The sequence below is a fragment of the Tupaia chinensis genome, unplaced genomic scaffold, assembly GCF_000334495.1.
Source record: "Tupaia chinensis unplaced genomic scaffold, TupChi_1.0 Scaffold139935_1, whole genome shotgun sequence".
Taxonomy (NCBI): Eukaryota; Metazoa; Chordata; class Mammalia; order Scandentia; family Tupaiidae; genus Tupaia; species Tupaia belangeri.
Window position 1 is genome coordinate 3,166,972 of NW_006199814.1, and position 13,914 is coordinate 3,180,885.

The 13,914-nt window shown below is 35.7% G+C and overlaps 1 protein-coding gene across 1 annotated transcript in view; it reads right to left on the reverse strand.

The window, feature by feature from the left end:
- MDFIC (MyoD family inhibitor domain containing) overlaps positions 1–13,914 on the reverse strand; it is a gene marked incomplete at its 5' end in the record, with an annotated part of 95,467 nt that overhangs the window by 73,811 nt on the left and 7,742 nt on the right. The window contains 1 exon segment of the mRNA XM_014593215.2: positions 284–406. Coding sequence (XP_014448701.1) covers positions 284–406 — 123 coding nt within the window.

Sequence of the window (13,914 nt, forward strand, 5' to 3'; positions counted from 1 at the left end):
TACTTAGTTTCTGCTCAAGAAACTACATTTTAACTGAATCTATCTGAGAATCAAGTCCACAATTTACAGGTCAAATATGTCTTTCTAAAGAAAGGATGAAAGCTGACATACAGCATTATTAATATCCTAGTTTTAGCTGTATTGTTTTAAATATCAATGAAAATACTTTCTGATGGCCTGCTAACTTATAGATTTGTGATGTAATTACATAGGAAAATTAAATGAGGACATATAATCAGAGTCATATCCCCAAATAACTCAAAATTTCTGTAAAAATACTTACTTCTGATGAGTTCACCATCAGAAGGATTTCCCCAAATGGACTGATCTTCCATCTCTTCATGTGTGAATAGGCTATTGGTAGCTTGAGTTATCTCTCTCTTGGTACTTTCTTTATCACATTTTTCTGGAAAAAAAATATTTATTGTCATTGAATGTCACATATTTTTATCTTTTTTTAGTTTACATATATTTCTAAATTCTTGTAAGCCTGTTATAATTTAAAGAATCATGAGAAGTGTACATTTGTTGATTATTGCATAGTTATTGGCCCAATAACAGTATTTACTTATTGAGCACTTACCATCTACCTAGCATTCAAGAAACAGAAGTGCTCACAGTAAACACAATCTGTCAAGTTTATAGTAAACAAATAATTTTTAAACAGCCAGTGACCTGCACTGATAGAGAAATGAGGGAAGGTTGCATCCAAGATGAAAGTGACTGAATCCATACATGTAGGGGGTGGGGCAGTAGTACAGTATCAAAAGGAGAGGAGACTCAAATGAGTGGTAGAGATGAAAGTGGGACTGCAGTTGAGTGAGGAGTGACAGAGGAGTACGGAGATATAGAAAGAGTACAGAGGTTTCTATATAGAAACTTAGAAAAAGTTAAGGAGTATGTAACACATCCACAGATAAAAGTGTTTAGGATGAGAAATGTATGTGCCTTTGTGGGTTCTCAGGGGGAAAGCCAATGTATAAGGGAATAGAAAGTCTTCTTGGGAACAAAAGTCAAAGGAAAAATAAACTACAACAGAAGGTTAAATGCATGCTAGGAGAAGTCTGGGTCACTAACGAGGTTCAAAGGGAAAAAAATCATCAAGATCCAAAGATCAAGAAAGCTACTATAGAAAAAAGTGCATATTGGATAGTCTTTAAAAGATCAGTAGAATTTCAAAAAATACAGATGAGAGAAGAGTGGAAAAACAGCATAGGAAAGCTCCAAAAACAGACCCTTGAGCTAACGTTCCAACTCTCTAGTCTGTTAAGTACTTTAAAGGGGAGGTTACGAGACTTGGTTAGGGATATAGTATGGATATTTGAAGGCCAAAGTGCGAAATCTGGACCTAATTCAAAAGCAAGATAAGTAATTCAAAGTAGCCATGAATGCTTTATGAAATGTTCCATGCACAAGGATAATTAGTAAACCTGTGCACAACAGTACTCCCAATCTTGAATCTTGGCCGTACTTTAATCCATTTGGGAAGCTTTTAATAAAAAAAAAAAATACACCTCTGGGCCCCACCACCAAAGACTGTACTTCTTTTCTTTTTTTTTTTTTTTTTTTTTGGAGAGAGAATTTTGCTAAAGGGTATGCGTGCACTCACTGAAGAGACAGATGGACAGAGAAACAGAAAGCAAGAAATCAATCCACAGGGAAGATGGCCATACCCCAATCCCTTCTCCCCCGTCTCCTCTTGGGATTCTGGGCATGCATGAACATGTACCTGGCGTGAATTTTAAGCTACCAGGTTCTGGACTCGAACCTCAGTCAACTACATGGGAGTCCAGTGATGTAACCATTACGCCATCAGCTGGTCCCCAAAAGAGGACTTAATTTTTTCAATTAGGGAAGAAGATTCTTTACTCAGTTAATTCCACTGCACTTAATTCTTGAGAATCACTCTAGTATGGATACATCTCAGAGGGAGAATAGAGTAAGGGAAACTAAAAGGAACACTTAGCAAAGGGAAACTTAAAGACAGCGAAGTCCATTTAGAAATTGATGAGATTTAAATAACTGGAAAAGAAGATGTAAAAGGGGAAATATAAGAAACTAACTAGAACTTTGAACAGATAATCAAGGAAGTTGTAGCTGGAGATGACTGAGTTCTTGGTCTGGATTTGACTGGGAAAACCTGGAGATCAGGAGATACCTTATTCATTAAAAAACTATATATCTGTACACAGTAGTTATTTTGGCATTGTACTAGGTGAAGAGAGTGTATTGAATTATGAGATACAGCCAAGGCCTTCGTGGACTATACAGTCTAGTGGATGAGTCTAGCACTGGACATTGAACTTTGCAAGTCAGAAAAAAAGTTACAGCTAAAAACAGACATCATTCTCAAGTCTATTATTGAAGACATTCAAACTAATGAGCTTCTGTTGATTTGCTATATTATTATTCATATAGTATTATTCACCAAAAAGTGAGTGTATTTATAAAAGAGTAACAAGAATAGTCTGTACAATTAGGAAGGAATTAGAGAAATAAAAGAAGCTGGATGATGTCAAGCTTATGGAAGCAAAAAAGGAAAGAGATTCAAACAGAAGTTGTTAGTCAACCGTGTTAACATTTCCAGTGGAAGGAAAAAATTTCTGCACATGCAAAAATTTCTCATGTATCATAGGGATTTCACAACAATTGAAAAGCTCTGCATGAAACACATTTCAACACATGAAAATAGACACTTATTTAGGACTAAATCCAGAGGCTAAGATTTATGAAAAAAATATGGTGTTTAATTCTGAGTATTATTAGAAAGAAAAAAAAACATATTCAAATAGCAATAAAACATAAACTAAACCAATATGTTCTGGACTGACGTACTATTTACTTGGCATTATCACAGAGAATAATATAATCTTCATAAGGTGTGTGAGTTTCAATTAAAATCTTTACTTTTCAGAACAACTCAGGAAATCTTTCCACTCTACGGTCAACTCAAGGACTTTCTAAGCTTATCAATGTAAGATGCTTTTACACAAACTCACTAGTACATTATGAACTAGCTTGAAAACGGTCCTACTTACTTGCTGCTACTGTTATGTAGCTGACTGCCGCCAGGTGTCATGCTAGTAGGCTTGATTCAATTAGTAACTTTAATTGAAGCTGAATGAAATTAATTATATAATTTTGAGCTGTTCAAGTTTAATTCCATTAAAATTAATTCATGAAACCAGGGCATTATGAAGCATTGCTGACTAAAGAAAATAGGTATGAATAAAGCCTCTAGACACACTTGACTCATATTTGAATCATGTCCAATATTCAAGTGCTAAACACAGACCCTCTCAAGTCTCCATTGAATAAATGAAAATGCCATGTGGTCCATATACACATAGATTTACAATCACATAACCCCTACCAGGGGAAAATAAATTTCTTCCTGTTCTAAATCTTTAATAAGAGATGATTTAGTCTACTTTTTTTTTTTTTTAAAGTTTCCTTATCTAAAAAATTTTAGTGTCCTTCTCAGGCCAAAAAAAGAAAAGAAAAATTATCATTCTCCGTCACATTCTACTTAGGAAATAAATAATATGCAAATACTATTAACTCATCATCATTAGACCATCCAAATTTTCTTCCTTTGAAAACTAAATCTCCTCGCTCAAAACTTGATCTCAGTCTTTTACTATGATCTACAACACCCAGCCCAAATCAAAACTCAGGAAAGTGTCCAAGTAAAAACTTTTGAGTTGTACCAATTCCCCACTTGTGTAAACTAAATTTCTGTGAACATTTAACTGCTCTGTGACTTTCTAATATATGCATACTATTTTATTAATATCTCCTTAATGATTTTTTTCAGTTTAATGAAATATCCACATAGCAGTCTCAGAAATATTGGGGCAGTTACATACAATGCTGAAAAAAATACATTGGAGTGTGAAAATTAATCAATAAACACTCATAACATAGGCACTATGATATCCAAACACAGAACCAACCTTACTACAATTTTCAGTTAGTTGTGTCAGCCAAACTCACTGCGATGACAAAATAGCTTCTAACAACAGCTTTCTTTCATCAATGCAGGGTTGGTTTTTTTTTTGAGAAGCTTTTGCTATAGGGCGCGTGTGCTCGCCAGACAGACAGACAGAGACAGACAGAGAGACAGAAAGTGAGAAATCACCCCCCAGGGGGGATGGCCACGACGCAATCCCTTCTCCTCCATTCTCCCCTTGGGATCTTGGGTACGCAAGCACACGCGTCCGGCGTGAGTTTTAAGCCACCGGGTCTGTGACGCGAACCGCAGTCTACTACATGGGAGTCCAGCGACATAGCCATTACACTAACTGCTGGTCCCAATGTAGGTTTGTTTTAATCACTTCTGAATCAAGTAGCAGAGGGTTCCATCTTGGTCTAATCAATTCTATTCCACATGCATGGAGGATTGTAGTTACAATTCAACCACTATGTAAGCCCAAAAAACATAGCCTATAGAAAATCAAGAAACTATATGGGATCAGTCCATATCTTTCTACAAGATGTTGACATGCATAACCTATAGGTGCTACTCCACAGATATAACAATTTCCTTTTAAAAGGGAACCTTCATCATCTCAAAAATGCTGTTCTTTTAAGCCAATGATTCTTTACTTTTTTGATATGTGATCAGATTTCAGGGACACTGCTCTAAGTGATATCGTCTCCTGTGCTTGACAAATACTTAGAAAAAAATTAGATGGGTGTATCAAATATTGAGATACAGGCCTTACTACTTAACACCTTGTCTCAGTATTCCAAGTAACCAAAGCGAAATTTTATTTAATCATCTCAGTCGTGTAGAGGTAATTTCTGTCTTCATGTCTAGACAACTATGAGAATACAAAATTTTAATTATATATAATGCTAATCAGTTCTAATGATCACTTCTTGGCCTTTTGGCTAAGATAAGTGCAGTTCTACTCATTGATATGATAAAAAAAATGTGCTTTAGATATTAAATATTGAAAATACTTTAATAATAGTACTAGGGCATAGGCTAGCCATCTACCCTTTACATTTCCTTCTGCAATGGTAGCTCTGGCTGCCTACTCTGGAAAAAGGAGTGAGGGAAGATCTTTGATGAAGAGAAAAAGGATCTAACAACGTATCTTCTAGCTAAAGAGATCAAATATAAACCCATGAAACAAGAAACTACAAAACAAAAGGTAACCAAAACTGTCCTGGGTCACCATTCTGGCTAAACTGAGTCCCATTCTCATCATCCTTCTCAGGAAATGAGGGTGGGAGCTGTATCACGGCAAAGGCCTTTGGCTCTCAAATTCTGTGAATCTGACTCTGTACAGAGACTAAACAACAGAGCCAAAATCTCATATATACACAGAAGGATATTTAAAACGGCAAAGCCTTTGTAAGGTATTGGATGTGAGATAATTCTCATAGTGGTGTGCATGAATTAAGAAAAGAAAGCGTCAAAAGGGAAAAAAGAAGGGTTCAAAATGATCAATTTGAATACAATATGTCCCACCTAGAAATGTCTATTTATCTTATAAGATCAATATCCCCTATTTTTTGCTAGTTTTCTCAAGAAGGCCAGGAATGGTGAGCAGTCCTCTCCAATTTCAATTATTCTTGCTGAAGGAAAAATGGTAAGATTTGAGTAAAAATAATATCCATTTCCTTTAAAATTCTGTAGTATATTACCTAATTGGCAATATCCAAATTTCAAGCTTTGATGGTTTACTTTTCTTAGAGAGTTGAGGAATTAAATAACTAAATGGTAATTATCAAGACAGAAAAATCTAAGAACATTAAAAATAAACAAATTGGATAATTTTTAGGTAAAATATCACAAATGCCACACAATGGCCACTCAGCTGGTATGTAGTTGTTAAAGAAGCTTTTAGAAAGAATGAAAATACTTCTATTCATTTTAAAAAATAAACTAATAAATGTTTGCAATTACAGTATCACAATATAACAATTATTTAAACTTTCAGAACAATCAATGATATAGTAAGGAAGAACATATTAGCTCAATCTTCCTGATGAGAAAACAGAGTGGATCTCAGAAACAGATACTCAGCTGGAAACAGGATAATGCAAAGCAAAGTTGGAAAGGACCATTAAGCTCAGCTAATTTCATAGCCCACTCAGTAAGGGAAATTCTAACAAACTCAGCCCTTCTCCACAATTTTAAGAAATGGTACCTCACAAGTCAACATATTCTATTCTTGCCCCATTTGGTACGGTAGCAAATTATTCTTTATTTTTGATCATAAAACCTCCATGAGATAATCTATAATTAGTCCTAGTTCTGCCCTTCATAGGTAGAACAGTGAACTTAAACTTTTTCACATGACTGGTATTTAACTATTGAGTGATAAGGCTGTTTCCATCAGCTTGTAAGCAAATACATTATATCAAGAGCTGAATACTTTCAACAAATAGTGACAGAAGAATCTAGGAATATTGCTTCAGAATGAAGTGAACTTGTCAAAATCACTAAAAGCGTATGTTTGATTGAAATTTAAGCATATGAAGTTCTTATACTCATGACAGTTTTCTAAGAAATAGAGACAGTATTGCCCAAATATCTCAATGCTGTTGATGAATAAAAAGATTCTCATTAGGTTATCTAGAACAATAATACTAGACCTAAATTGTGTTCTGCCTTATAAAAGTGCTTAAGGGCATAAGATCTGAAATCATAATGCATGGATTTACCACTAATGATGTGGACAAGTTGATCTTTGGCAGATTCTTCATCTAAAAATGGAAATAACAATAGAACCTACCTCATAAGGTAAATATAGAAATAAACAGAAGCAAGTTCAAAAAGTAGAGTGTCTGATATATAATAAGGGCTCATACAAACTGACTATTATTATTATTATACTGTTTATTACAATAAGCACTATTTTAAAAAATGCTATAAATGTATGTAAGGGAGGCTATTAAGGGCAGTGTTCTTTCACTAATCCATACAAAAAAAAAAAAAAAACTATGCAAGATATCTGCTTTTAGAGCAACTAAGGAAAAGTACTGGTTCCTATGACAAATTGTATGTTACTTCTTTCTTCATGGATAAAGAAAAATCATATGAAAAAAGATTTATTATGGGGCCAGCAAGTGGCATAGTGGTTAAGGCACTGGACTCCCACAAAGCTGATTGCAGTTCGAGTCCCAGACCGGGTGACTTGAAACATGCTGGGAATGTATGTATGTGTGACCAAAATTCTGAAAGGAGAATGGAGGAGAAGGGATTGTGGTATAGCTATCCTTCCTGGGGATGGTTTCTCACTTTCTGTCTCTGTCTCTCCAGTGAGCACATGCATCCTATAGCAAAAATCACTCTAAAAAATTATTTTTGACTCAAATTTACACTCAAAGTTGAATAACTGTGTTTGAACCTAGAATCTATATGTATATATTCCGGTTTTCTTCAAGGCTTAGATCTTGTAGACTATATTTTCTATTACTCTGTTTTAATCTTTTTCTTAATACTTTTATAAGTCACCTCAAATATTCTTTGGAACTAGACAGAAGGGTCTGTAAATTTAAAACCAATCATAAAAACATGTTTTACTCCTTATCCATACTTTGCTTACTTTGTGAAAAACTAATATAAATGACGGTGCTTAACAGAAGTCTTTAAAAAGCTCGTAAAACTGATTAAAAAATATAAATCTGTAAAATATATTTATATTCTAATAAAAAAGTGTATAAAAAGATTTCTTTGGGCTTAAATTTTAGGACTTTTGCATGTTATGTCTCATACACTTCAGTGAAAGATTTGATGATAATCTAAGATGGGTCACATAATCTGCATAATATATATATATTATTACCACATAAAATCTATATTCATAGGTTATATGATTATATTCACAATATATACATAGTATGCATATATGTTATGCATATTCAATCTTATAAAAAAATCCCTTAAACAAATTTTTATCCTTCTGCTCAAAAACTAGCATTATTACAGATGATTGACATGTATTCTGGTTTATAACATCTCACATAATCTGAGACTAACATCTCTGGGAAAAGTAAAAACCTAGATCTTTTCCCAGAAGTTGAATACAATGTGGAAATTCTACAAATTCTTCCCAAATGTAACCTTTAATAAACCAAAGATAAGGCAGCTTTCAGGAAGGCCAGAGGCTCTGGAATTTTACTTCTTCACTGATCCAAAGAAAAAAAAAAAAAAAAAAAGCCCACAAGCCTAATGACCTTTAAGGAACATTGCAAAACCAGCCTGTTTTGCCTAATGTTCCAGAATGGATTAAAATCTCATTGTCCAAAAAAACAAGTTAAGATAACCAAATCATTTTTAACAGATGAATGAGCATATGCATAAAATTTCCTAATTTTGTAAACATAAGAGAGTTGTTATATAATCACAGAAACACTATAAAATGTTTGAATGAAATGAAGACTAAAATTAATTTAATTAATTCATCTTTATTATCAGTATTTCAAAAAATAAGACTTCTGAGCAAGATCTAAAATGCATTCCTTCAAAGAGCTTCTGATGTATTTGGAAGCTTATAGTGTGTTTAGATTCAAAAGAAATGCAAAAATATGACACTGACTCAACCAATTTACAGGTTTGGGGTGGGTAGAAAAGAGTGAGATACGCACACAGCAAAGTGGAAAACAATGACAAAATTACATGAATATGCAATTGAAATGCATATGCAAAGACATACATACAAAATGTCATCATTTAAAATATATCTTGGGACGGCAGTGATGATGTGTGCTATTAAGATGCAGTGTTCCACAGTATGGAACCACTTTCAAGGCTCAGGTTCAATTCCTGGTCCAACCTAAAAGCCATGTGCAGTGACACGCACCTGCAACCTCAGTAACTCAGAAGGCTGAGGCAGGGCGATCGCAAAGTCAAGGCTGCCCTGGGCAATACAGCCAGACCTGGTCTTTCAAGAATGAACCAGGTGTTGTGGTGCCTACCTGTAATCCCACCTGTGAAGGTAAAACATGGTATCACAATGGCTAAAACCTTTCTTAAAAAGGTTGTGTGTGTGTGTGTGTGTGCGTGTGTGTGTGTGTGTGTGGCTAAAACCTTTCTTAAAAACGTGTGTGTGTGTGTGTGTGTGTGTGTGTGTGTGTGCAAATCCCAGTGACTCAAAAGGCTGAGGTAGAGAGATCACAAAGTTAAGGCTGGCCTGGGCAAATAGCCAGACCCAATCTAAAAATAAGCCAGGTGTCATGGCGCCCACCGATAGTCCCATCTGCAAGGCTAAAAAAAGGTATCACGATAGAAAAACCCTGTCTTAAAAATATGTGTGTGTGTTGGGACCAGCAGTTGGCGTAATGGCTATGTCATTGGACTCCCATATAGTCGACCATGGTTTGAGTCCCAGACCCGATGGCTTAAAGTGCCCAAGATCCTGAGAGGAGAATGGAGGAGAAGGGATTGCGGCGTGACCATCCACCCAAAGGGTGACTTCTCTCTTTCTGTCTCTCTGTCTCTCTCTGTCTTTCTGGCGAGTGCATGCATCCTATAGCAAAAATCTCTCAAAAAAAAAAAGTGTGTGTGTGTGTGTGTGTGTGTGTGTGTGTGTGTGTGTGTAAATCAGGGTTATAAATAAATGGGAGAAGGAGGAATTCTAAATATAAAACTTTTTAAGAAGTTTAGAGAGGTTGGATAGATATCTGATATTGGGGACCAGGACACTTCATCTCATTCATCGTAATCTTCTGCACCTTTTTATCTAAACCTGTAATTCCTTACCCTGGGAATACGTTTTCCAGATGACTGACCACTGTAAACTCCTACCTCCTCAAATATAGGTTTAGTTATATTTATTCAACCAGTAAGTATCCTCAAGCTAAGCTTAACATTCATAGGCTCATGGAATCTGGAGACAGACTGTCTCTTAGAGATGGGTCTGATAACCTATCATGAATTCAGATAAAAACATTCAACATTCAGTATCTACAAGTCAGGCCAAGGAACAGAGTCACGAATACTTCAGCGATAGGAAAACAGCCTCAGAAAATGGCTTACTTTAGTTTGAACTGCTTTAAGTATTCAAAGACCTTCACATTTAGCTTAACCTCTTACCTATAATTTTCAATGATTCATGTTTTACTCTTCGCAAAATCAAATGAAGTAAACAAATTAAGCAAAACAAAGTCTAAGTCTCCCTCTACCTGTCGATTCTTTATTAGAAAACATCTCATGCTCTTCTATTTTTCTCTGTGTTAAATACCCTAAATTTCCTCAGGAGTTTTTCATTCACTTCATAATCTATTCACTTTTACAGGCACAATAGTCCTCTTAATCTTGTCTATAAAGCAATCATAAAAGAGTATGTCTAGGGTCAAGATGGTGATTAAGACAAATGGATCCCATATGACCGACCACACTCTTCAATTCCTAGACCCAGAGGCTTGAAAAACACTCTGGATGCATGTGCTTGCATGTCCAAAATTCCAACAAAAGGAGAAACAGAGAAGAGATTGTGGCATAACCATTCCCCAAAAGAAGTGCCCATCTCTCTCTCCCTCTCTCTCTCTCTCTCTCTCTCTACCTCCTTTCAATTGCTTTCTCTCTGCACATGCCCTCTCGCAAATAAAAAAAGAGTATGTCTGATTGCTGAATCCAGAGACATTGAATCTATAGCAGTTCCCTAAATTAGCAGTCTGTTAACCCTATTTAAAAAAGGAATTGAGGACTCTCCATCTTCCCCTTTTTCAAAATGATGATACACACCCATCTTTAATCATTCAAGCATGATCACTCTTAAAGTGCCACAGGCTTACAAACGTTTCTGTTAACTCTCAGGTTGACAGAGTTATTTTATCAAACACACTTTCTTTCTTAAGTTCTCTGATTAAGTGATGAATCCTTATTTGGCACTATTACAAAAATGAAGGCCAATGGAGATCAAAAGTGAACCAAAGGAGTTTGTTTATTCTGTAAAGGCATTGCGTCTGATCTTGAAGAAAATAAAAGAAGAGCATGAAGAACATCAGTCCAAACAAGAAAATGGTAAGTAAATTGCAAGGATATTGAAACTGATTTATTAGAATGAAGAATAAGGATTCAAAAATCAGGAGATGTGTCCTCTTTTAATTCTTATAAAAAGCCAAATCAGCATCTCACATATTTTATTTATCAAACCTCTCCCCTTGAGTACCCTCTCTTCCCTCACTCTGGGACACTGCGTTCTTCGGATTCTCCTTTAAACTCACCAATTCATGTTCTGGCTCTACGCTTTTATAATCTCATTAACTTCCATAGTTTCAGCCAATTCCAGAAAAATAACTTGTAGATCCATTATCCTAGGCCTTATGCCTGTCCTGACCTACAGATTCGAAATTTCCACTCCATGCGGATGCATCCTTAGCAGCTTAACCTCTACATTTCCCAGTACTCATCACCACCATTTTCTCTTCTGCCTATTTCTCCAAATGTGGTCTATATATTGATCAATGATAGTCACTGAGTCATTAACTCTTTATTTTTCCTATTTGTTCTGCCCCAGCATAATCAATTATCAGATCCTGCTAGTTACAATTCACCAGTTTCTTACAAATCTGTATTTTATTTTCCATATCCAGTACCAGGGTCTCAATTGCTTTCTCCTCAAACCAGAAATACTGTCCCAACACAAAGTTAGGACAGCATATGTTGCTCCTTAAGTATGAATTACACTTATTTTGCCTATTGATGAAAATCTGTAATGCTTATTTTAATTTTGTACATATTTTAACATCAAAGATTCCTATATCTTTCCCATGCTGGGTAATTTCATCTTGTATCTCAGTGAGAAATAAACAGGAAAGGCTCTCAGAAAATCTTACCAAAGATAATACATGTCACCTTGACGATGAAAGAATACAGTATGTCTGTATTTTTAGACACCCAAAAGATGAAGGGTTGGTCCACCATGAAAAGGAGGAGGAGATCAATGCCTTGTAGTAGAGAAAGCGGACAGAAGAAGCTAGTCTCTTTGTAGCCTAACTTAGCTTCAGAATTCCAGTCATCTGACCACAACTTGCCTTATTTTTACTGCTCAAATTCACATAATTCAAAGCGAAAAGACATACAATGTGTATATTTTTCAGTTGGAGTCACTAGCAGTGCAACCCATACAAAACTGACTCCTTCTTGTCATCCTGAAGTTTTCTTTCATTCTCTAGATTTATGTGCTTCAGAATTATACCAGTCAGGGAACCAATATATAGCGTAATGGTTACGTCACTGGACTCCTATGTAATTGACTGCAGTTTGAGTCTTGCTGGACCTGGTTGGCTTAAAACTCACACTGGGAGTGTGTTTGTGCATGTCCAAAATCCCAAGAGGAGAATGGAGGAGAAAGGATTGCAGTGTGGCCATCCCCTCTGGGAGGGAGGGGTGATTTCTGTCAGTCTCTCTGTTTCTCTGGCAAGCGCATGTACCCTATAGGGGGAGAAAAAAAAAATACTCTATCTCTAAAAAAGTAAGAATTATACCAGTCAGTTGGCAACTGGACATAAACTTATCTGTCACATAATTTGAGCTGATACTTGAGCTGATATTTAAATAAGGGATTGCAATTTGATTGCAATAATACAGCTCCTCCTCCCTCATCTAGTTTACAAATTCCTTGTGGGCAAAACTACGTACTATAATTTTTTAATCTTCACAGGACCTTGTACACACACACACACACATACACACACACACACACACACACAAATATGTGGACAGGATCTTCCCCTTCAGATGTCTCAATAGCAAAGTATACATGCTGGCATAAAAATTTATTTCAAAATTTATTCTTGGAACGACTAAAACTCAGGCATAAAGGCACATGCATATGAGTCATCTGACTCCAGAACATGTTGGTGTGAATCTGAAAACGGAAGTGGACTGCTAGTAGAAACCACAAACGAAATTAAATTCATTTAAAAATAACTTTTCATGGTTTCTTAGTGATCACTAAGTGATTAGGGATAAAACAAATCTATAAAACATAGCTTAATTTTCAAAACTGAAGATTGAAAAGCTCTCCTCCTTCCGGACATATATGCTAATGTAAAAAGAACATATTAAAAATTTAAGTAGCTTCAGAAAAATATTACTGGTAGAACAAAGAGAAAGGGAATGGGACAAGCAGCCAGAAAAAGAAGGGATGAGAGGAAGAGAGGAAAACAGAGAGGTACCCAAAATACTAAGTGCATTTTTGAAGCTGTAACTAAAACAGAGGGGCTGTAGCACCTTCGATCTACTCTAATAAATTACCAAACCAACCAAAATCAAGTCTCCTCTTAATAAAAACTGAAGGAAGGCTTTTAGTAGTGGAAATAAAACTCACTTGATTTACCCTCTGCTTTACACATGAGAATAATTACGTTACCTCAGAAAGACAATCTGGTTGATTTTTTCTCTCTTTTGTTTGTTACTGTCCTAAATAATTTTCCATTTGCGAACAGCATAGTTTTAGACTGTGTCAATTTTTGTTTCCTTATTTGCTCCAAAGCTCTTATTATTATAAAGCTATAACACTAGTAAAATAATTGCACAGTATGATTAGGCCTTCTTTCCATGAAATCACTTCAATGAGATCCAGGAAATAAGGTTCAAAGAAACAGGAAAAGCCTTTACACACCCAAAAATTCCACAGCTTCCCTCATAGCCCTGTAAAGGTCATTTGATCATATATATTAAATCTCTGTATGTGAACTGACCAAACAAAGCAAACAGACACAATCTTTGCTTGCCAAAAGTATTAGCCTGCAAATATATTTCTGGTCTCTTTGGCTCCCTTACCCGGTCTGGAGCACAGGATCAGTCAGTACAAACGCCTTCTCTTCACATGCACTTATGTGATGTGCGTCCCTTGGCTCCCATCACTTCTACTCTGCCAACCTCCACCCCTCTGTTAATTCCAAAATTCATCCTATCTGCCTCTATTCCCAAGCTCTAGCATGCTT